The sequence below is a fragment of the Triturus cristatus genome, chromosome 2_2, assembly GCF_964204655.1.
Source record: "Triturus cristatus chromosome 2_2, aTriCri1.1, whole genome shotgun sequence".
Lineage (NCBI taxonomy): Eukaryota > Metazoa > Chordata > Amphibia > Caudata > Salamandridae > Triturus > Triturus cristatus.
Window position 1 is genome coordinate 968,419,955 of NC_140582.1, and position 25,927 is coordinate 968,445,881.

Genomic DNA, 25,927 nt, shown 5'->3' on the forward strand with positions numbered 1-25,927 from the left:
AGTAGCGCTTTATAAATTGCATTCACATTCACACCTGAGCTGGAAACCTAGTCTGTGGAAGAGTTTCCAGCTCACCATTCAATGGTGGCTCTTCAGCGTGGCCCTGTGAAGAGGGATAAAACTGGGTGTCACACAGCGGCACTGGGAAATTACAACGTAAATCAACAATATTCTCTGCCTTTTGTGGCCAGGGTCCAGACAGCGCACAAACACTGGGAATTCTGAGAGGTCTGACCTGCAGGGCTACCAAATGTGGTGGGACTTCAGAGAGGTGGAAAACACTCTCTGAGAACATAAAATTAACATAATTGAGGCACCGCGAACACAAGTATTAAACGTGATGCTTATATGAGTATAATGTTGGTTAGCACCTAATCAACATAGGAGAATAGTGGACACCTTGGTGATTAGAATCTTCAAAATCAGTTTCTAACTTTGACCTCTTGAAGCATCATTCTGAAGCGGCTCTGGAATAGCTCTATCCAGGACCGATGCAGCAGAGGGCTTTCGCTCTAGTTCCGGGGCACTGCCCCAAGCCCAAGTGTGAGTAAAACTGTGCCAGTGACAAACTCTTTGATGTGACGACGATAAGACACCAAAAAACACAATGGAAAGTTGGAATATCCTACCGTGACTGAAGCAATTCTCCAGAAAGATTCTATTGCGTTGTTTTCACATTCGGAGGTTGTAGGGCAAGAAATATAGTCAACTCCTGGAGGAAATGTAAGAATGATATTCTTAAAAAAATGGTGTCAGAGATTAGGTAATGAACATATTCTAAAGTATGGATGGATGGATGGATGGATGGATGGATGGATGGATGGATGGATGGCTGGATGGCTGGATGGATGGATGGATGGATGGATGGATGGATGGATGGATGGATGGATGGATGGATGGATGGATGGATGGATGGATGGATGGATGGATGGATGGATGGATTATGGTGTGGATGGATGGAAGGTGTTGATAGGTTGATTGTGTTGATGGGTTGTTGGTGTTGAATGGTTCAATCAACAAAATATATTTTAAACAAAAGCAAACCATAGTGCAAATTAACAAAAACTGCTCTTTGCGGCTACCTGCGGCCAGCCAGCGCTTACAAAACTGTGACAGCTGAAAGGTCCACTCTAAAGGGCACATATGGATGGAAGGTGGGTGGATGGATGGGTTGCGAGTGAAAGGATGGTTTGGGATGGATGTAATGTAGTACACAAAAGTTAACATTTGCAAGGTTTGTTGAAAGAGACGGTCACGTTATTACTCGCTGCAATGTCTTTCGAAGATCTGACCTCTGGGGTGCTGTCTCAGGTATTTGTGAGGCTCAGCCCTCTGCTTGGGGTTTCTTTGTGGTTAGTAGGGACACTGGCATCGGGAAATAGCGAGCTGAATAAGATGCCCTTTATTAAAATGGCAAATGAACAATAGAATGCCGTTCTTATCGGGGCATTAGTTTCTGGGAGATGTTTTTAGAGAATATAGACATAACCAATATGAATTCTTACTATATAGTTGTAAAAAAAGATGGCACATAATACTTCAGAACGCTTCTTTCGATGGGGAGGGGAAGAGAGGGAGTCAGAGGGTGCTTCGGGGTGATTCCCGTGACTGTATCTCAAGATCCAGCACTGTTGAGCCTCGCACAAGTGCTAGACTCGGGGACAGATCACCACGGCCCTCGTGCCCACAGGAACAAGCGAGTTTGCAACCACTTGGAGGGTTTTTCAACATCTGAGGTGGCACGAGGCGGAGTTCAGTGACGCAGTGAGGCCGCGTGAACCTGTTTCGGTCTGCTATGGAAACATTTTGAGATGCGCTGCGAAGTCAGACTCGTGGCAGATTGTGCACTATCCAAGTGCTAGGCAACAAAACAACCGGTCGCTATTGTTTGTGATTTTTACTTCTGACCAATCTGTCGACACGATAGTTTAAAAATAGGAATAGCTTGGTTGGTAGACTCGTCGGACACGATACTGCAGGGTAAAGCTTGTAAGACAAATAGCGTAAAATTATATGTTGTCTATAAACCCATAATCAGAAGGAGTGACGCAGTCAGAGAGCGAGACCATGAGGTCACACTGCTGGGGCCGGCAGCAGCACTGCCTGCCAAATGCTGACCGGAACACCAGCACAGCTGGATATTACACTTTGCCCTGGGTAATGACGGGGCTTGACTATCCACAAACGTCTGCATTATTATCATGTCCCAAACCCACTGTGCACTCTAACGTTAGGCGTGTCTGCCTCTGAACCTCTAAAGGTCGCGTGTGTCTCTCAGTGAACCTTGCGGTCCAGCTCACAAAGACCCGGCCACACAGCACGTGATGCATTTACTCCAATGGATGGACACACTGAGAACAAGGTGGTTCGTACCCTAAACTCTGATTGGCAATGCAGCCGCCTGTGGCCCTTTGCTTCGTGGAAGGGCTGTGACCTGGAGGAGGATTCGTGGGACCAGGGCTTGATGGTCATGCTGTGCGGCTGAGAGTCATGTTCCTGTCAAGCCCCACCTGTGGGCTTGTCTTGCGGTTGATGGTGCTGGCAGGTGATGTTGCAACTGTGCACAGCGCGCAGACCTCATGATGCCCATGATGGCCTCAGATCCAGTGGTAAGCGGCTGCTTTCATGGTGGGCTTGCTGCACTACTATGGTTGACCCCGTAAAGAGATACAATCAACGTTCAGGGCAACGCAGGAGCTGTATTCTGCAGAAGTGTATTTACATGCCTAGGGGCACCAGGAGCTAGTTTTCCCCTCCCTTCCGCTTATGATACTACAGCTCCTAGAATCTTTTGCCAAGAGCAGTCTTCAGAGATGTGCAGATATAAAAGGGGATTCATCCTTCTAGCATCTGCTCTGTATGTGGCAAACTACAAGGGCTGTCTCCACCAGTGGACTAAAATCTTTAGTTTTTGTTGCCTGCTAAGGTAAACTCCACTGAGGCAGTGACAAACAAGCATTTACAATGCAATGGTCTCGGCAATATTATAGGTAGAGCTATTGCTATTGCTCATTATTTTTTTATCATTATTGTATGACACAATGGGTTGCTGGGAAGCAAGCTTCCCAGGCGAACAGCATTCGAGAAGAATACAGAACCACACACAAGAAACCCGCAAGGAAAAGATACAAGACTCACTCCACATTAGTAGCACCCCAACGACAGAGAATCCATCTCCGACCTGCATATTAGTTTACAGATAATCTAGACCTCTAGGCTCAATCTCACCTAGTAGTATACAATGGTAATAGGAGATGATCCCCTCTATCAACAAAACAATGAACATATATACTACTTCTGACAGCACCCTATGAAATATAGATACGACCACCCATAACAACTATACACAAACATACAACGGAACCAGACAGACTGACCCCCCCACCTACCCGCGCCACCCTGAAAACATAAACCCAAACAAACAGCACGTCTACTTTATTATTATGTACGGTTTCCAGCTCCCGGCGTTAACTAGAAGTCTAACAACCCAGAGATATATGCAATATTCTTTCCCGCCCCCCTCTCGTACTCAATGTGACTCACCTACAGGCCCCCCTCAGGCTATCACTCAGGGCCCTGGTCTCTTACCGCTATCTTACTCACTATTCCCCTGCAGCTCCTCCTGTGGAGACAATCTATCTCAATGCCGCCTACTCTTAACTCTATGATTCTTCTCGAATCATGCTCCGACCTCTGCCTCAGCCAAAGGCCGTCGCATCGCATGGGGACTCGCAGACACTTTTCTCTATGTCTGGTGCGCGCGGAGTTATCAGGCACCGCCCACTGGAGCAGAGCAGTACATGGAGGGAGTGTTTAGAGGGAGTGTTGCTCAAGTCTTAACAGGAAGATACACAATGCTCCGTTGCCCATACAAACGTGAGAGACTAGACAAAGAAATGTTCACGATCTCCAATAGCTACAATATATTGATCCTGTTTATGTCCAGTGAGATGGCTAGCTGCGTGCTCATGCTAAAAAAACGAAGTGATGTGTACACTCCTGTCAGGAACGCCAACACCACTATAGCGGTCCGCACGGAAAACAAACCACACCCCAATCACTTGAAAGAGAGGAAGGACTAAAAAAAATCTAATGTAGCAGGTAACGCTCGTGAAAGAAATATATGACAGATTACATACAATTCAATCAATCAGTCGAGTTTGTCAGACATTCCAGAAGGGTGAAAGAATATTTTGACAAACTTTACCCGTTGTTAGAATGGGGAACCTCTGGTTGGCACAGGTAGGTACTTGTGACAAGCAGTGGTCCCTTCTTCTATTCAGGGCGAGAGAATTACCCCTTCAGAACAACCCCTGCTCACCCTATAGGTAGTGTGGCGCGAGCCGTCAGGGCTAAACTTCAGGGCGCTAGTCAGTTAAGCATTTATGATCACACACAGTAAACCACAATGATCCCCCACAAATGGACACCAGGCGTAAGTTGTATCAAAAATACGGATGCTTTATATAAAAGATTCTTTGTTACGCAGGCATGTACAAGACCATCAATAACGGTTGCGAAATGGAAGCCACAAGATGATAATTAGGCACTGTTCTTGTCTTTGGTAACTTATTCGATCACGAGCGCTTCACAGGGCTCGGTTGAGTCGGTCCAGTCACGGTGATGCGCAGTGCACCCGGGATACAGTGATACGGGGAAATCAGAACGTTGCGGACCCCAAGTCCAATAGATAGTTCACTGTACCTGGGAACGTGCGATGTGTTTGGACGAGTCTTCAGGGGAGATGCAGGTTCTGCACCTCGTGGGTCTTCCGGATCAAGAATTCAGCGGGCGGCTCTCGGTAGACAGGTGCGGCCCAGGGCCTCCGACACGGACTGTGCGGGAGGTCACTGCGGAGGGCGGCACGGTCAGACTCAGGCTGGGAGGTGAAGCGGGGCGGCCGGATACGTTACGACGTACGGGCGGCCGTCCGAGGCTTGATTTCACTTCCCAATTAGAAATCCGGTGGGAGGGCGAGAGGGCACCAGGCACGCTCCAGTGGCAGGCAGGTGACAGGGAAGCGGGGCGGCCAGCCTCGATGGGTCCAGAGCGACTCAGGTAGAGCGGGGCTCTCGGCGAGGGGAGGCGGCCAGGCTTCTGGGTGTCACGGCCCTAGGAGGGGTGGCAAGGTGCGCAGAGCACTCCGGCGGGAGAAAGCACACGGCTTGAGTTCTCAGACGAGCGGAGACACGGTGAACCCACTGGTCCTGGGGTTCAGTTCAGGGGGCAAGCTCTTCTTCCAAGCCCTTGGAGATAGTTGAAGAACAAAGTGCAAAAGTCTCTTTCAGTCTTTTTCCTCTCCTTCCTCAGCAAGGCACCTACTGCAGGCCAGTCCCTCAGGTCAGGGAAAGTTATTCCTCCTTCAGCTTCTTCCAGGTCCTTCTAGTCGGGCAGAGTTCCTTCGTGGTTCAATCTGGATCTGATTTCTTAGGAGCCAGGCTCCTACTTTTATACAGGGATTCTTTTGTTCTTTAGCGCCAGGGGGCCTGGGCCTGGCTCAGTCCAGTTTTGGAGCACTCTGTTGTGGTGACTCAGCTTGTTCCTTTCAGCAGCAGGGCAGAGACATCAGCCGCTCCACAGGGGGCGGCGCCGGCTTTGTGGGGGCAGAGCACAGGTCTATTCAAGAGTCAGGGTGTACTCCTCCCACCCATCCTGGTGTAATCTCTCTACCCACCACCTGGCAGACAACCTGTCTCCTGGAATCCCCCAGCCCTGCTCCTGTACTGTTGCTAGGCAGAACACACACACACAGCAGAGGCAGACTGAGATAGACAGGCACGCAAAGGCTAACTTTCTAAAAGTAGCATTTGCAAACCCAGGATATTAAAATAACCTTTACTAAAAGATGTATTTTATTATCCCGAGTTCAGGCATACTAAACATGACTTTCTACCATGCTCTCTGAGTCCACTGGGGTCACAGCGTGTAGCGATCCCAGCAGCCCATTCTGGCCTATGGAGAGCAGGTAGCCTTCAATAGTGAAAAACGAAAATGGCTGTAATTCACTATTAAGACATGCCACACACATCAGGGCATGTCCTACCTTATGCCTACAATGCACCCTGCGCTTAGGCCTACCAGAGGGGTGACTAACATGTAGTTAAGGGAAGGTTTAGGGACTGGTAAGTGGGGACACTTGCTCAGTCAGCGCGACGGTACCAGACCGCGCGCAGGTTCTGCAGTGGCAGACCCTAGACACATTTTACCCCGCTGCTTCGGTGGGTGGCTGTTCTGCTTGGGTTTTCGGATCAGATAGAACCCGCTCAGCAGAGCCTCTCTAACCCAAACCAGAACGTTACCCCCTCCCTAGGGCCTATTTACACCTAAATAACCACATATATGTACCACCTAAGGACAGGGAATTCCTACTATATATACCAAGACCTACAAGTCACAGCCTCGCGGTCCCAAACGGACCCAGGACTTCCTGCCCAGACGGCAGCCACAGACTTCCTGCCCAGACGGCAGTCACAGCCTCGCGGTCCCAAACGGACCCAGGACTTCCTGCCCAGACGGCAGCCACAGCCTCGCGGTCCCAAACGGACCCAGGACTTCCTGCCCAGACGGCAGCCACAGCCTCGCGGTCCCAAACGGACCCAGGACGTCCTGCCCAGACGGCAGCCACAGCCTCGCGGTCCCAAACGGACCCAGGACTTCCTGCCCAGACGGCAGCCTTAGCACGAGTTCATCCTATAATTACCACGGCATACAACAAGGGAATCAGTGTTACTATATATCAGATCACACAAAGACAGCTAGTTGAGCACAACTTGTTCCCCAGTTCGAAGGGCTCCTTTCTCCCTTATTCAGTTACCACCTACCTGATCAGGATTAACATCTGTTCATGTCAAGTCATTGCTTTACTACAAACTGAATACTTTATTTAGTTATTACATGCACACTCACGGAACATAATACATATCACATAACCTGCAAAGAAAAGTGAAAGATTAAGTTGTACACTCTAATAGTAAGGGGTTGACATCACCTTGGTCGTATGTAGCCTGCACTCAATGGTCATCTAGGTTCCCTTCTCGTCTGCGCCTCGGCTTCGCCTGGAAGTCACACCTCCGCAATCACGGGTTTACTCCCGTCTCCCTCTCCGAGTCACTGGGACCTCTTCCTCATCGGCTACTCTCTTCTCTTTGGAATATCTATTTCTCGGTTTTTCTCCACCTCCAAGTTTGTCATCTGTCTTCCCTGGAATAAGTAGCAGCTTTACTACTAACGGCCAGGTGCCGCCTATGGACTAGAAGCAAGTGCCAGTATCTGCCTCAAACTTTTACTAATATAGATGTGCATTTCCTCATGGAAAATTCCAGCCCGTAACCTGCCGCCCACCAAATTCTTGTACCTCCCCGTGCCAAGGACACATTCCCAGCCGGCCGGCCTGATGTAGTGTCTTCGGCATGAAGAAAAATACAATCCTTCGATAAGGGCCGGCCTGAACCGGTTCTCTCCAAGCGAATAACACCTCCTAACTAAAACACTGCCTATGACCTAGAAACATCCCAAGCTGCCAGAGCAGGAGGAAAGATGGAGTCTCTCCCGTTTAAGGCCTACCAGGCCTGAATTCAGCACGGCTCCATGAAATACCCTCACTACAGAACAGATTACCCCTAATGCTAACGAATCTATCCCCTAGGATATGTATGCAAACCCTGATCTATGGGGAAGAACACAGGATCATGTCGAAGTGCCTAATAAATAGGCTCTATACACTACTCTAACCCTTAGACTTGAATGGAAAGAGACTGAAGTCACCTAAATCACCCTTCAACACAATAAGACCGGAAAAATCGAGCAGTACATTTCACCCTTGACTTCAGTCTATTATACATTCATTAAATGGAGCTAACATCTGTGGAAGAATAATATGAAACAAAGCTAACTGATCTATGTCTAGTACCAAGTGTGCAGAATTGAAGTAATGAAGGAATACACTGAATAAAGCAACAGATAGAAATCAAAACAGCAACAGCAATCAAAATACCACCTAATATTTGGCGTAGCATGTGTATATCAGGTAACCAATTAAAGAGCCAGTCAAACCAGCCCTGGTCAATGTGTTTTCTAACTTCTTCTGTTAAGTCACGCAACTTGTCGATGTGAGCACGAATGGATTGTGTATGGTCAGACAAGTTAAAACAACAGAGACCTTCGAAGTCCGAGCAATCATGTCCATGTTTAAGCAAAAGATAATCAATGGCTGCCCTATTTTGCAAAATGGCCCTACGTTCACCCTGGGCGTCTAATAGCATGTCAGACAAAATTGTAGAAGTATGATTAATAGATTTCACCATCCAGCAGGCCATTTTCCCAATAGATTTGGCATTATAAACCGCCAAAGCAGGAACACCAATAATTGAAACAGCTAAGCTAAGGTATTCAGACTTGGAATATAAATGCAAAGATGGGTCACAATCCTCCTGTAACATTACAGTATCTCGAAGCACACGAGAGTTGGCATTCGGATGCGATGCGAACATCAACAAACTGAGTCTCGTAATGGCACAAGGGCCTCCGGAAATGTTTGCAGGGACAAATGGCCAGGAAGTATTACCACATGAGAAAAGCCATCCGGCAGGTAGTAACATCGTGCGATAGTGACTGGGGGTAACTACCAAACTATTACAAGTCATATTGTTCTGAACTGAAACACATGTGGTCGGTGTCCTTTGAAAGCACAAAGTCCGTTCGTGAGCGGTAAATGAAGTGGCGCCTTTTAGTTTGAGGCGTAGATATTCAGAGATCGCACTAGGATTACACGTAAGAAAGAAGCACAAATCACCTTGTGTGATATTATAAGTAAGTATTTGGGACTGGATGGGGGTTTGCTCGTTCGGCAATTCAATACATAGGGGGCAATATACATGGGTAGCAAAATCACCCAGGAGAATATTGGGACGGGCCTTCGAGACATTAAAAATATGAGTTAAAGTTTCCAATGAGGCGGGGACAGCAACCAGACAGGTCGCCAGAATATCATGTACAGATCTCATCGGTGTCAAACAGAAGTGAGGGGCGTCAGTCACCCTCTTAGCGAGTGCGGTCCAAAAGTTCGATGATGAATCCCATGCAGCGAAGGAACGCAACACTCGGGTTCCCAGTTCATCCCGGGTTGATAGGATCCCTCCTTTCTCGTCGTACCAGTCCGAAAACAGTCCGGCTCTGACACATCCTGCAGCAACAATCCAAAGAATGATCTGAAAGAGAACCAAATACAGGCATTAATCATTCTCGTAAATAACATTTATCAGCCGGGACCGCTTCCCAGCTATCTTTCCCTGGTCTCATAACCAAAATGGTATTGTCCTGACCGGTGGCAATGACCTCTGCTTGTACACCTGTCTCTATGATGACTCGATCTCTACTTTTTATAACAATGTCATCCATAGCATGCAAGTCTAAACCTGCCGACCCTGGGGTCGCTCTACATGGAGCCAAAGCTCCGGGAGTAATTTCCCAATACATCACAGTTTCTCTGATTTCATTAGGCATAGCCTCAACATTCGGGGGAAACAAACGCATAAGTGGAGATTCAGCATTTAAAAAAGGACGATTATTCAAAATCAATAGTGCTTGGGGCAAAAAGTCTCGCCAATTTTTATACTTGTCATCCGTTAACTTACGCAGCTGGTCCTTTAGCAGGCCATTCAATCTCTCCACCAGGCCCGAGGCCTGTGGGTAGTAGGGGATATGGAATATCCATTCAATATTGTTTTCCGCACAGAATTCCTGTACCAATCTTCCACGAAAATGGGATGCATTATCAGATTGAATTTGGAATGGCACACCATAGTACATCATAATTAATTCTAATGTTTTAATGGTATTCAATTGGGTAGCTTGCTTACAGGGAAGGGCTACCAGCAGGCCACTGTATGTATCAACAATAGTGCAAACATATTGACAATTCCTACTCATGGGAAGTGGACCAATGTAATCGATCTGCCAAATTTGAGCGGGCAGTTTGCCGCGATGTAAATGACCTTTAACAATTTGGGGCACCTTACGCCGTCTGATATGCTGACAAACGGGGCAGTGTAAAATAACATTTTTGATTAAATCTAAGGGAATATAAATTCCTCGATCAGCAGCCCACCTGCTAGTGGCCTTCTCTCCAAAATGTCCTGCCTTCTGGTGTGCCCATTTCGCCAATCCCGCAATATCAGAATCTTGCCTGTCCACCACTGCCTCAGCAATTTTAGACTTCTCATCTGCAATGTTATGAAAAAATTTGTCAAGAGAATCTATCGGGGTGTGAGCGTCCACATGGAAGATTGTAACAGTACTCTGTGGGAGCATCTCCCAAATTTCTTGCCATAACTCTTTTCCCCATAATTCTTTGGAATGTAACTTCCAATTATGGGAATGCCAAGTTGGCAACCAAACAGCCAGTCCATTGGCAGTAGACCAAGAATCAGTGAAAATATGACATGTACCAGGTAACTCTTGTTTCAAAACTTGGTAAACAGCGTAAAGCTCGGCAAATTGGCTGCTTTTACCTTCACCAGTTGTGCTCAACAATTTCTGTGTGATCGGATTATAGGACACCGCCTTCCAGTGCCGTGTCATCCCTATAAACCTCGCTGAACCATCAGTGAACCAAACATGGTTTCTTTCCGCTGCGGACAAATCATCAAAAGGCTTACCCCACTTGACAGGAGACTCCTGTGCTAAAGGTACGGAACATTCACTCTCAGTCTCAGTCGATGGCGCTCGCGCCACCTGCTCATGTAAAGAAGCAACTCCTTTCGGGCCCACACGTGCCCTGTCTTGTATGTACCATTTCCATTTGATCACACTCGCCTCTTGAGCGTGTCCAATTCGGTGAGTTTTCGGCGAACTCAGAACCCACTGCATGATAGGAATTTCCGGACGCAGAACTATATCATGTTCCAAAGTCAATTGCTCGGTATCCACCAGAGCCCAATAACAAGCAAGTAACTGTTTCTCAAAGGGTGTGTAACGCTCACCAGCATCAGGTAACTTTTTGGTCCAAAAACCTAACGGTACTTTACTCCTGCCTTGTTTCTGCCACAAACTCCAATTTGCATAAAGGCCCTGTACAGACACATTCAAATCCACGTCACCATCACGTACAGGCCATAAATCCAGAGCATGTTGAATTGCCTCTTTTGCCAGACTAAACGCATCTTGCTGTGGTTTATCCCATTCAAATGCATTCTTTTTACGCGTGACAAGGGGGCCAATATTTGACTCAAATGAGGAATATGCTGGCGCCAAAAGCCAAACAGACCAATGAAGCTCTGGGCTTCTTTCCTATTTCTAGGAACTGCAAAATCAAGAATCTTCTGTTTAACCTGAGGGATCACTTCACGGTGCCCTTCATGCCAATTAATACCCAAAAATTTTACAGCCTGGGACGGACCTTGCAATTTATCTGGGTTGATTTCCCAACCTTTCTCACGCAGGCACTCAATGACTCTGTCTAATTGGGTCTGAACTTCCACTTGTGTTTCGCCTTGGATCAAAACATCATCAATATAATGACATATCTGAATTTGGGGATGAACCGGTACCTCAGCCAAATGCTCTGCCACCAGCCGGTGACATATCGTAGGACTATGCACATAGCCCTGGGGAAGACTTCTAAACGTCATCTGACGCCCGTTCCACGTAAAACTGAATTGTTCCTGACACTCTGGGGCAATCGGAATTGAAAAGAAAGCATTAGCAATATCAATGGACGCGTACCATGTACCTGGATGCTTTTGGATTCTCTCAATTAGTGTAATAACATCCGGTACTGCAACAGTCAAAGAGGGTATGTGCTTGTTCAACTCTCGATAATCAACGGTCATGCGCCAAGAGTTATCACGCTTACGCACCGGCCAAACAGGATTATTCCAAGCAGAAGTAACTGGGGTTATGACTCCTGCATCCACTAACTCCTGAATAGTGGTACTAATCTCCTCATGACCACCTGGAATACAATACTGCTTCTGACAAACCACTTTTGTCGCATGGGGAACTTGTATGGGGGGCATTCTTAAACGACCAACCCGTATAGGTCTGGACGATATATAATGCGTTGTTCCAAATTGGTAACATCCGTCATCTAGATGCAAAGTCATTCCTCTCAAAATATCAATCCCAATTATGAATTCTAGAAGTGGCACTACTAGTACAGAATACTCTTTTCTAGGAATTCTACCTATTCTCATTTCAAGCAAAGTTTGAACTGCAGGGGTTTCTTTTCCACCTAATCCGGTAATAGTAAAAGGCTGACCTGTAAACTTCTTCGATTTTCCATGAATAAGAGTGGCCTCCGCTCCTGTATCTACCAATGCTCGGGCCCTTTGGATATTACGATGTCTCCAATAAATGTCAATATCTACATAGGGTCTATTATCTCTGTGAGCCCATCTGTGTACCGGAGCTTGACCTCTTTCCTAATCATTCTTACTGCATTCTGTATACCAGGATAAATCAGGATAAAGACTCTCACGCTTCTTAGGTATCGGTACCTCCTGTTCATATCCATTCCCAGTACGGAACGGATTCGTATCTTCTGCATTGTACTGCGGGTTACGATCGACCAAACTGTGACGATCCTCTCTCCTCCTCAACTCAGGGGATTGATCCCTATCATCTCTACGTCTGCTGTAAACATAGTCAGTTCTCCCCCTTTCTCTTTCCCCCTCTCTCTCCCTGTCTCTCTCTCGACGGGGGGACACATCACGTGCAGAACGTCGATCATCACGATGAACAGAGCGCCCACGGCGGTCGTCATCACCGCTACCGTCAGAACCACCACGATCACACTCAGTGGTCCGAACACGCCGGGCACCCTCCTTTCGATCCAAGCCACGTTTGCGAAACAATTCCCACAAACGAGCGGTAGTCTCACCATCAATGTCCTCCCTCCGCACACCATCAGCCAGAAGACCAGAAAAAATATCACGTCTAGTAAGTTTATTTTCACCAGGAGTACGAGTGTCAGGCCGGGACTGACGTTCAGGTTTAAACCACTCACCCAACTCACCGAGTTGGCGCACCGATTCCAAAACCGTAGATAACACGTTACCAGTCTGATTAATCAATAAAGTCATCATGACCTGCTTATAGGCAACAGGGGAAGATCGAATGATACGGTTCCACACAGAAGATGTCAACGAACCATCAAGCAACCTGTCAGCAGTACCCAGAAAAATTGCCGTTTTCATCACCTCCTCTTTGAGACGTTGAGCAGCATCACGCAAAGTATACCACGGCTTGTCATTCACAGGCCAGTCAGATTCAGTAGGATATTTTAGATTACAACCCTCAGTCGCCAATTGGAGTAAAGAAATCTGACCAACACCATTATAGTTACGAAAATGATCCTGCACAGTAGAATCCAAACTCAAGGAACAGAACTTTAAACAATCGCCAGTATCCAACATAATACCAGCAGCGCCCAGTTCATAAAGGCGCACCATCCATGTGAGCAAGGACTCACCAGCTCGCTGCCGAAATCGCTGCAAAATATCACTAATTTCCTGCTGATTAAAGTCTTCTAAACAGTCCAAAGAAATACCCTGCGGAGCATTGGGAGACTGCTGCAACTTCCGACGGAAAACTGGATGCGCAGAAACCGCGGGACGAGCATCACAAGGAGCCCGATCAGTACTCGTAGAGGGACAATCAGTGTAAGAAGCATTGATCCCACTCGAAGAACGAGCGTAATCACGGGGTGCACCATCAAAGGTGCGAGAAGCAGACTTACAATCATGGCGGGAGCGAGAAGACTCGCGCTTGGCAGGCTCCTCACCCGAGGAACAAGAATCAGTCGAGTTCCAGATATTACCATCCCATTCATCAGGATTCCAATCCAGCCCGGCTGTCGCCACGACCAGACGCACCTTTCGCGTCGAAACCCGACCGCGCCTGTTCTTGTATTTATAACGAGCAATTCGCACAGCCGCCCGTTCGGCAATAGTTTGGTAAGTCTCAAGTTTATCAGCAAGCAACTTATTTTGACACCGCAACAAAGTATGAGAATTCTGAATCTCAACAAAGTGCGCTTCCACATCTTTAAGAGATATCTGTAACTTCAACAATCTCTCATGCAGAATCCTGTATGCAGACAAAAGAATCCAACCTCTGCGCCCCAAAATGGGAATCTCCTCACCCTTCGATACGGGTGCCTTCTGCAAACAAGCAATCACATTAGCCGGCTCTGCCAGCTCCAAAGAAGAATTCCAATTCTCACTCAAACCAGTAGAATCAGCCCATTCACGGGCCAAGGCTTCATAAGGCGTTGAATCCCATCCGGGAATATCAACGGGCAACTTAAAAGTAGATTTAGACCTTCTAGAAAACATTGTGAAAAAGGAAAAAGAAGAAAAGAAGAAAAAGAAAAGAAGGAAGAAAAATAAAAACTATACACACAAATATACAAAAATAAAATGCAAACAAAACCACGCACGCGCCGAAAGCAAACACAAGACAACCACAACGCACACAGGTTTCGTAAACGGTTCGTGACGCCAAATGTTCTGCTTGGGTTTTCGGATCAGATAGAACCCGCTCAGCAGAGCCTCTCTAACCCAAACCAGAACGTTACCCCCTCCCTAGGGCCTATTTACACCTAAATAACCACATATATGTACCACCTAAGGACAGGGAATTCCTACTATATATACCAAGACCTACAAGTCACAGCCTCGCGGTCCCAAACGGACCCAGGACTTCCTGCCCAGACGGCAGCCACAGACTTCCTGCCCAGACGGCAGTCACAGCCTCGCGGTCCCAAACGGACCCAGGACTTCCTGCCCAGACGGCAGCCACAGACTTCCTGCCCAGACGGCAGTCACAGCCTCGCGGTCCCAAACGGACCCAGGACTTCCTGCCCAGACGGCAGCCACAGCCTCGCGGTCCCAAACGGACCCAGGACTTCCTGCCCAGACGGCAGCCACAGCCTCGCGGTCCCAAACGGACCCAGGACTTCCTGCCCAGACGGCAGCCACAGCCTCGCGGTCCCAAACGGACCCAGGACTTCCTGCCCAGACGGCAGCCACAGCCTCGCGGTCCCAAACGGACCCAGGACTTCCTGCCCAGACGGCAGCCACAGCCTCGCGGTCCCAAACGGACCCAGGACTTCCTGCCCAGACGGCAGCCTTAGCACGAGTTCATCCTATAATTACCACGGCATACAACAAGGGAATCAGTGTTACTATATATCAGATCACACAAAGACAGCTAGTTGAGCACAACTTGTTCCCCAGTTCGAAGGGCTCCTTTCTCCCTTATTCAGTTACCACCTACCTGATCAGGATTAACATCTGTTCATGTCAAGTCACAGCTGACTAGAAGAATAGGTTACCCTCTTACACAAGAACACGTAGCACATATTGCTTTACTACAAACTGAATACTTTATTTAGTTATTACATGCACACTCACGGAACATAATACATATCACATAACCTGCAAAGAAAAGTGAAAGATTAAGTTGTACACTCTAATAGTAAGGGGTTGACATCACCTTGGTCGTATGTAGCCTGCACTCAATGGTCATCTAGGTTCCCTTCTCGTCTGCGCCTCGGCTTCGCCTGGAAGTCACACCTCCGCAATCACGGGTTTACTCCCGTCTCCCTCTCCGAGTCACTGGGACCTCTTCCTCATCGGCTACTCTCTTCTCTTTGGAATATCTATTTCTCGGTTTTTCTCCACCTCCAAGTTTGTCATCTGTCTTCCCTGGAATAAGTAGCAGCTTTACTACTAACGGCCAGGTGCCGCCTATGGACTAGAAGCAAGTGCCAGTATCTGCCTCAAACTTTTACTAATATAGATGTGCATTTCCTCATGGAAAATTCCAGCCCGTAACCTGCCGCCCACCAAATTCTTGTACCTCCCCGTGCCAAGGACACATTCCCAGCCGGCCGGCCTGATGTAGTGTCTTCGGCATGAAGAAAAATACAATCCTTCGATAAGGGCCGGCCTGAACCGGTTCTCTCCAAGCGAATAACACCTCCTAACTAAAACACTGCCTATGACCTAGAAACATCCCAAGCTGCCAGAGCAGGAGGAAAGATGGAGTCTCTCCCGTTTAAGGCCTACCAGGCCTGAATTCAGCACGGCTCCATGAAATACCCTCACTACAGAACAGATTACCCCTAATGCTAACGAATCTATCCTCTAGGATATGTATGCAAACCCTGATCTATGGGGAAGAACACAGGATCATGTCGAAGTGCCTAATAAATAGGCTCTATACACTACTCTAACCCTTAGACTTGAATGGAAAGAGACTGAAGTCACCTAAATCACCCTTCAACACAATAAGACCGGAAAAATCGAGCAGTACAGTGGCACAAGCAGTGCTGCAAGCCCACTAGCAGCATTTGGATATACAAGCCCTTGGAACCCCTGGTGCACTCTACTAGGGACTGATAGTAAACCAAATAAACCAAACGTGGAAGTCAATTCACATAATACATTTTACCATAGGGAGCACTTGCACTGTGGCACTGGATGGCAGTGGCACAGTGCCCTGAGCAGCTAACACCAACACAAAAACACATTGAGGCACAGACAAAAATGGAAGGGTGACCCACGCCAATGGTGCCAGGTCTAACACCCGTGCTCTCTGGGCTGATTCTACAAGAAGACTCTCGCTGGTGGTGAACTGCGACCGGAACCCTTTAATCTGACGCCAGAACCTTTTGCTTGTCCCTTCCGCTATACTTCCGCAGAACTCCTCGGGATGCTCTTCCAAACTTTTTCGGCTTCGAGGGCGTGTTCCTGCTGTTCTAAAAAGGGCGTGGCTAAAAAGTGGAAAGAACAGCACGGAACACGCCCCCGAATCTGAAAAAGACGGAGCCTATTTGGAGGGACGGCTCTCTCCTCCAATGGCTGGCCTCTGTTTAGGAAGCCAGCCAATGGAGGAGAGCCAAAAAGAGAGGCGGGCTAAAGAGCCACTCTCAGAAACATAAGATCTCCGGACTTCCGGTTCTGCCTTCGGCAGACCGGATGGTCCCTCGACCTAAAAACGACTGAGGCATTCAGCCAGAAAGGTGGGTGGCATCTTGTCTCGGTTTTCTGTGCATCATTTTACGCATCAAATCAATGCTACATGGAGCGGGTTGCAGGACACAGCTCTGCAGCCCAGAGGCCTTTCAGCCTTGATTGCAGAACAAAGTACCATATTTAGAACAAAATTTATATACAATTTTTGTCTCAAACAAGACAGAAAAATGTGTATTTAGGGAGTTTGATGGATGGTCTCATATGACTCCTTTAAATACAGGAATAGAACAGGAATGGTAACAGGTGTCTATAAGATGGGTGCGATGCTGTGCACTGGACTAAAGGCGAGGCCATGTTCCAGTGGGAGAGCATAGGGACCTCTTCCCTAAGGCATGAGAGAGTCTGTATGGATACAAAGTCTCATTTATTAACATGTTTGTGAGGGGCTCCTGCAGCCGTCGGGGGCTGCCACAACTGGAGTGGCAAGGAAAGGGACTGACAAAGAAGAGTTTAATCCTTTCAGGCACATCTTCGCTGACAGATATCATCTGTTGGGTTTTGCAAACATCTGATTACTGGTAAGCAAAAGAAATTAGTTGTACAAATTACCACCCTCCATAAATGTCTCTGAAACACGGTTTTCCCTATTTTTTCTCATACATTGAGTCCTGTTTTGCCAGCAGACTTTCACAGTAGGTTTTTAGCTTGTAACGAAGATGGCAGCAGGAAGTTGATACCTTTTCTTGCTAGAGGGAATTTCCTCCTCTGAATTCTGATTCTAATAGCACAAATTGTTACAAGGACTGACTATACCATGATATTAATAGTAAGGTGCACTTTTGTAATAGGTCTACTATGTAATTTACTTGCACATGACATACAGAAACATTGGATATTCCCGTATTAACAATTTAAGATGCCTCATCAAGAAATTGAAAAATGATGGAAGTGTTTTGAGCTAGTTCAAAGGGTGTGCATTTATTGTAATACTTTCTACTACTTACAGGAACGAATCCAAGATCATATTAGTGAATACTCACCTAAAAGAGCAGCAGAGTAATACCCTCACCTCTATTACATTTGTTCACTAGAGGTGCTCCATTTCCCTTAAATAATTATTTCACTCTTACCTCTCGACCCACAAATAAAGCCTGACTTCTGGGTATTGGTGGGGTCATTTTAATTGACTTGCACACACCTCTTTTAGGCCCACACACCCACAGGCACAACTGCGTCGTCTCCTAAAAGATCTCCAACAAAGAGCCCTCTCGCGGGGCCCGTGGAAGACAGCAGCACCACCCCCACGAGGAGCAACGCCGATAATGAAGCATAACACTCGCAAGAGTTTGTGAGGGCACTATTTCCTAAAGGAGAAATTCCCCCACCTTCATCAGACTTGCACCACACACAGAGACCATCATTTATCTTCTCTTTCTGCATAACCGATTAGGTTATTGCTTGTCTTATAGGAACAGTTACCTGTCAGTGAGTATATGATAAATTCCTCTAACATAACTTCACATTTTACCTTTTTTTAAACTAATGACCGGTTTGCATTGGTCATGGATCGTTTGTTACATCTTTCAGTATTGAAGAGAACTGCAGGTTGCAAGTGGGTATAATTACATTGTAATTGAAACCTCGTGCCCTCAGAGCAGCAGAGGACTGTGGACACTGTATCAGTTAATTTACCTATCTAACACCTCTCCTCGAATATCTGGAGGAAAGACTGAAATTTCCCAAATATCGTAAAACAGGATTGGACAATCACAGAGGCTCCTTCAGGGAGATGATAAAGGCAAACATCTAGGAATACCACATAACACTGGTACCTCCTCAGAGTACCTACCTCTGCTCAGCATGCTGTGATTTCAGGCTAAACCACATCCACCTGTCCTCGGACAGCATTTTCCAGCAGTAATGTACCAGTCTTTTCACTTCATAGAACACAGTTAAACAATGAGCTATTTTACTCTGCCTCCATAGTTAAGAGAGAGAGGATGGGTAACCTGGAATAAAATAAAAGCAGTTTATGTGTTGCGTAGGAGCTTTGGTCTGACCCTGTAATGCTTTATAGGTCTAGTTGTTTAACTATACTGAAATATATACAGGTATATTTATTTATAAAGGTGAATGTGAAGACTATGGAGGTTAAGACAAAATTGAAAAGATGAAGATCATCTCTATTTACTGCATTTTAGCTAAGTCAGTATTGACATGTTAACCAGCGGTCAACCACATATAATTTATTACTCAAATTACCTGACAATTTGATTTTATATTATTTATAATTTGAAGAGCCCATAGTTCAAACTATTGGATTTTGGTACTGAAATAGATCAATAACCTAACAAGAATATCCCATATAAAACATGTAGTGACTAAAAAAACTGTATAAATAGTCAGCAGATCAGCCATGTCTTAAGAACCCATTAAAGCTTAGGTGATCAGAAAGGGAACGCAAGTCGAATGGGAGTGCTTGCCCAGTTTATACCACAAGTAATTGACCTCCCAAACAATCACAGTGAGTCTGAAGCCCCTGTAGCAGAGTAGAATGACAAATGATAAGGAACACGAGGGATGTAGAGGAGTAAAGTATTACTGCAGACAAGAACACTCAAGTACAGATAAAGACTGTACATCATGCAGAGTACCTAAAAACAGATCCTTGGTTGCAAGCCCATCCATTGGTGAGCTCCACGAGTCCCGACACATGATCACATTTTCTTAGTGCTCTGGACTGCAAAATTCTGCACTGTCAGTAATTAAGAGACTGAAGGTTCTATACTCAACACAGAGAATTCTCATTTTGTTTATTATTACTTTTTTATGTTTTACAGATGTCAAAGTGTGGCAAAACACAAGGCTAACTGCCTTAAAGGAAAGTTCATTAGAAAGAAATTGAAGACCTTGCCCTAAAAGAAGTAATACATTTAGCTTTTAGGAATGACACATTCTTCCACTGCTGGATACTAATAAGAAAGTTAATTCAATTAGGTGCAGAGCTGGGAGCTGAATGATCCAGCAGAGCCACCAGTTGATGGCCACCTGCATATGATACCGCAAAACAGCAGAAGAATCTGATACGTTGGGCTGATGGTTGTGCATAAATATTTAAAAGAATAGGGGCAGGGCTTATCCTTGAATGGCATAACACTGGCTTGGAAAGCTCCTGGAAAGGAAGGGAAGCAAGGACAGTGTTTGGTGTATATCCCGTCTGAAGGATGACTATCAGTTTTTCACCGATTCACAGATGCCTATCTGGTTGAGCCACATCATTATGATGGTGTGATTGACCATATTGATCACAGTCAATAGACCTAAAAGGCTCACACCTGCCACATGCCCATTATCAACAATGGATCATTGCCAAAGCCTTTTGTTTAGTGGGGTTAAAGCACCTGCTTTCCACTCTGTGGGATCAAGATCAAAGGATAAGTATAGTTTTGACACTTGGTAAGAATCTGGATACTAACAGTGACCAACTACTGGAACACAAAGAGAAACAAAATGTAATCTGCAGATCCATAATTAATAGCGTGAAGGAGCCTGAAACTCCTTCTGAAATTGGAATAGACTTGCAGCAGTAGTCCTTTGCTATGTGTGGGATAGTGCCACCACTGACTGATCTTCAGATGGAGATTTTTATTATAAAATATTTTGCTATTTTTCAAGTTCAATAAAATGTTTCTTATACTTTAACCCTGATCCCCCTATGGCAAAGTATGGCCTACTTGTAAAATGTTTGGTAACAAAAGATTGTAAAACTATTTTTATGTTATATATTAATGAAAATTAATTGTATATATTTATTTTAAATGTATAAAAAAAGTTACTACATTCATAACTAAATTGGTATTTGTGGTGGTAGTGGCATTTGAGCAGTGGGCATACTGTTCAACTGAATCTACTGCCTGACAAAAGCATCTAGAAGACCACTATATCACATGCAAATAACGTTGTTTCTCTCTACAGTGTTGCAACGTTGGATTGAATGCTAATCTGAAAATGCCTTCTGTATATTCCTCAAACCCTGCATGAAAACTGACCTTGACTTAAAACATATGATTATCACCTCAATGGGACTTTCCTTACTTTCCATCCCTGCGTTCTTTCTTTCTCTGAATACAGCATACTTTGTCACGTGTTTTGCCTTAATCTCTATTATTTCATCTCTGCAAATTGACCACTCCACTTTCCAATGATCATAACAAACTATTTTGTAACATATACTCCTACCTCCCCTCTTGCTCATGTATCAATCCCACCAACCATCTCAATGAATTCACATGCCCCTACTGATGATCACACTTAAGTCCTATTAATTTCATCCACTACAAAGAAAATAAAGTAACTGTGTGGCCTGGCTTCCTTGAGAGCGAAAGATTAATATCTATAACCAACAATAACCAAAAACCACAGGACCTACCACTAACATTGGGTTCCGGGAGCAGAGTGCTGCCCGGCGTAAAGCTCTGCGAAGCCTCGTCCGAGGTTGTAAGCACTATCTAAATACAATGACAATTGCTGTAATTATAATTAAAAATGTAATTACTTGGACTACAAATTAAAAAGATTTCTGAAGCTTATAAAAAGAATTCCCACCTAAAGTAAAATAATATATTTATTATTAGGTATTAATACTTACTAAAAGTGATACATAGAATTAATTAAAAGTAATGTCATTATATTCTAATAAAAAATTATGTTACATTAATTTGTAAATTCAACAAATGTTATTAAAATATTTGAAAATAAAAATAGGTTCTATTTTTAGATAATTATTTTATATTTTTATCTATTTTAAATAATTTAATTTAATGTAACAATATTTCCTATTAGGTTCTATTTTAAGTCACTACCGCCAACATTTTCTTTTGGAGAGTGTTGAAATATTAGTGAATTGCCATGTGTGGGGGTGCACATACTCCAGCTCTGAGCTGGTGTACATTTACGGCTGTTTTGGGTCCTTTTTTTCGAATGTAGTAAATTTAGAAGTACAGTTTGTGAATAGGAATGGCCTTACTCTTTTATGGGAGGTGTTGTGTCCCTCCTTAAACCCCTTCTTAACACTCTATTTAGCCCTCCTTATTCCTCCCTTAGCCCCTCCCTTTTAGGAGTAAGTATGTCCCATTGACCACCCTGATCGTGCCAAATTTACTAATAAAACATATAGTTACGTGTGCAGAGACTCTGCAGTCGAGGTGGAGATCTCTGCACAAAAAAAGATAGAAGAAGTAGAACCTCTACACGTAGTTTGCAGTAGAGTAGAAATGCTATTGTGGCACTACTAATCTTACTACAAAAGGTTGTTTTTTGAATAGGCCTCATTGTATGTAACTCGAGCTGCAACTGCATTACTTTGTGTCCTTCTGTTACTTATTCGTTTTGTGTGCTTTTCTTCGATTGCTATTTTTTTTAAAAACAAGTTTTATTGAGTTTGTAAAGGTCAGTACAGGATTTCCATAGGATGATAGACTTGTAGATAATAACATTTGGAAATAGGGAAGAAATTACAGCCCACATCTTCTACAGTATCGTAGGATTACTCTCAATGAACAAAAACAGCAACATTAACAACCGCATCTAGCTAATCCCGAATCTGCGTCTAGTCATTTACCTATATCTCGTGATTACTTGTGTCACAGTTGCTAGTGTAAGGTAACAGTGTAAGCCCTCAATCCTTAATGGCTTGTTACAACTTCGGGCATTAATAAGTGATCTTCTGTGGTGTGTATCTCCAAGGGTATGTTCCTATATGTGGCCCACTGTTTCCATATTTTGGTGGGCTTGTGAGGACACTCATGGGCGATAAACACTGGTTGTTCCATCTCCATGGCATAATCCATGTTACTCTTCCATGTCGATACGCGAGGGGGGTTTCAGCCTTCCACTGGTGTGCAATATCCCGCTTTGCAAGTGTCAGGCCCAGGAATAGTAGGTGTCTTTTATAATGGTTACCCCCAATTTCATCTGTGCAATGCAGGAGCGAGAGTTTGGGAGATCGGGGAATAACCGATTTTAAGACTGTGGATAGGCTTTGTAGAGCTCCCCACCAAAATCTGTCGAGGGTGGGACACATCCAGACAGTATGTAGGAAGGTGCCCTCTTCAGTATGACAGCGGAGACATTGGGGTGAGGTGATCAGTCCCGCCCACCATAGTCTATGTCGAGTGTGATACACCCTGTGTAGGTATTTGAACTGTATATAACGTAGTCTGGTGGGGTTTGCGGCTTTACCAATCAATCAATCAATCAATGACACTTATAAAGCGCGCTACATACCCGTAGGGTCTCAAGGCGCTGGGGGGGGGGGTGCCGCTACTGCTCGAACAGCCAGGTCTTCAGCTTCTTCCTGAAGGAGAGGTGGTCTTGGGTCAGGCGCAGGTCGGACGGGAGGGAGTTCCAGGTCTTGGCGGCCAGGTAGGAGAAGGACCTTCCTCCTGTAGTCGCTCTTCGGATGCGGGGGACGGCGGCGAGGGCGTGGTTGGCTGATCGGAGGTGGCGTTTGGGAGCGTAGAAGTTGACTCGGCTGTTGAGGTAGCTCGGGCCTTGGTCGTGTATGGCTTTGTGTGCGTGGGTGAGGAGGCGGAAGGTGATTCTCTTGTTGACGGGGAGCCAGTGAAGGTCTCTCAGATGTCCGGAGATGTGGCTGGATCGTGGGATGTCGAGGATGAGTCTGGCTGAGGCGTTTTGGATCCGCTGGAGTCTCTTCTGGAGCTTGGCGGTGGTCCCGGCGTAGAGGGCGTTGCCGTAGTCCAGTCGGCTGGTGACGAGGGCCTGGGTGACGGTCTTCCTGGTCTCTGTGGGGATCCACCAGAAGATCTTCCGTAGCATGCGTAGGATGTTGAAGCACGCCGAGGAGACGCTGTTGACTTGCCTGGTCATGGAGAGGGAGGAGTCCAGGATGAAGCCCAGGTTTCGTGCATGGTCTGTCGGTTTGGGTGCGGTGCCCAGGGCGGGAGGCCACCAGGAGTCGTCCCAGGCGGAGGGTGAGGAGCCCAGGATGAGGACCTCCGTCTTGTCCGAGTTCAGTTTCAGGCGGCTGGTCGTCATCCACTCGGCTACCTCTTTCATCCCTTCGTGCAGGTTGGCTCTGGCGGCGGCGGGGTCGTTGGTCAGGGAGAGGATCAGCTGGGTGTCGTCGGCGTAGGAGATTATGCTGAGGTGGTGTTTGCGTACGATGGCCGCGAGGGGGCTCATGTAGACGTTGAAGAGGGTGGGGCTCAGGGATGATCCTTGGGGGACGCCGCAGATGACTTCGGAGGCCTCTGACTTGTACGGTGGTAGGCGGACTCTCTGTGTTCTTCCGTCGAGGAAGGAGATGATCCATTCCAGCGCCTTGTCCTGGATTCCGATGTTGCTGAGGCGCCGTACTAGGGTGCGGTGGCAGACCGTGTCGAATGCCGCGGAGAGGTCTAGGAGGATGAGGGCCGCTGTTTCTCCCTTGTCCATCAGGGCTCGGATGTCATCGGTGGCGGCGATGAGGGCGGTCTCGGTGCTGTGTTTGGCTCGGAAGCCGGACTGTGAGGGGTCGAGGGATCCGTTCGTCTCGAGGAAGGCGGCCATCTGCTTGTTGACGGTCTTCTCGATGACTTTGGCTGGAAACGGGAGAAGCGAGATGGGGCGGTAATTCTTGAGGTCGGTGGGGTCCGCTGTTGGTTTCTTGAGTAGAGCGCTGAGTTCGGCGTGTTTCCAGCTTTCAGGGAAGATGGCGGTGTCGAAGGAGGTGTTGATGATGTCTCGCAGGTGGGGTGCGATGACAGCGTCGGCCTTGTTGAAGACGTGGTGAGGGCAGGGGTCGGTCGGTGATCCGGAGTGGATGGAGTTCATCATGCGGATGGTGTCTTCGGTGCTGATCGGGGTCCAGGCGTGGAGGGTGGTGGTGGGGGGGGTGGCTGGTCGGTCGTGGTGTGCGTTGGTTGGTTGTTGAAGCTGCTGTGTATGTCCGTGATCTTGTTGTGGAAGTATGAGGCGAGGGAGTTGCAGAGGTCTTGCGATGGGGTGATGTCGTTGTTTCCTGCATGGTGATTGGAGTGCCTCGGACCAGTCATCGTCTATGGGTCCGATATCTTTGCCCCATGAGGCCCGTAGAGAGGCTAGGGTTGTAGGGCTATTTGTCACTAGGGTCTGGTAAATTTTAGAAATTCCATGGTCCCCAGGTCCCCCATCAGGAGCTTGCCCTCTAATGGACTAAACTTAGGTAGGAATGTCAGGTCCCTAATATAGGGCTGCAGGGCATGGCATAACTGTAAATATTTATAAAACTGAGAGTGAGGCAAGGACTTCCATGTATGGCCCCTCATAAGATCCCCTAGGGTTGATATTCCCATATTATCCCATCCACTGAACCCCTGTAAATCTGCTACTTGAGAGAGTAGGTGGTTTTGCCACAGTGTGGTCTTCTGTGTATGGCATTCCCACCAGCCCATACGATGCAGTGACTGTCTCCAGAACAAAATTACCACCAATGTCACGGGGGAAGGTCCATTGGTGACGTTCTGTTATAAAGGAGAGGATATAGGGATGGTTCCCCCATTAACCATTGTTCGATCTTATATGCGGGTTCATTCCTAGGCCCATACCACCACTTATTCAGGACCTGTAACTGTGATGCCGCATAGTAGGAGAGTATGTCTGCCGCGTCGATGCCTCCGCAGTATGTGGATTGCATGCATGTACGCAGGGTGACTCTGTCCGTGGAGCCACCACACATGAATTGGCCCAGGGCAGCATTCATTTGCCGGAACCAGGTCGCTTGAATCAGGTATGGATAGGATTGTAATTGATACAATAGTTTCGGCAGGGATACCATCTTGAAGATGGCCAATCTTCCATAGAGCGAAAGGGGGAGTGAGGGCCAATTTTTCATCTCGGCTTTAACCTTGATTGTGGTCTTTTCCAGGTTTTCTTTCCAGGAGGGTGTTTGACTGTCTGCAACAAAGATG

The 25,927-nt window shown here is 46.5% G+C and overlaps 1 protein-coding gene across 1 annotated transcript in view; it reads right to left on the minus strand.

Annotated features, from left to right (window-relative positions):
- LOC146863013 (ADP-ribosyl cyclase/cyclic ADP-ribose hydrolase 2-like) overlaps positions 1-25,927 on the minus strand; it is a 234,883-nt gene that overhangs the window by 160,783 nt on the left and 48,173 nt on the right. Inside the window, exon 5 of the mRNA XM_085642395.1 lies at positions 630-712. Within this exon, the coding sequence (XP_085498521.1) occupies positions 630-712 (83 nt within the window). The remainder of the gene's footprint in view (positions 1-629; positions 713-25,927) is intronic.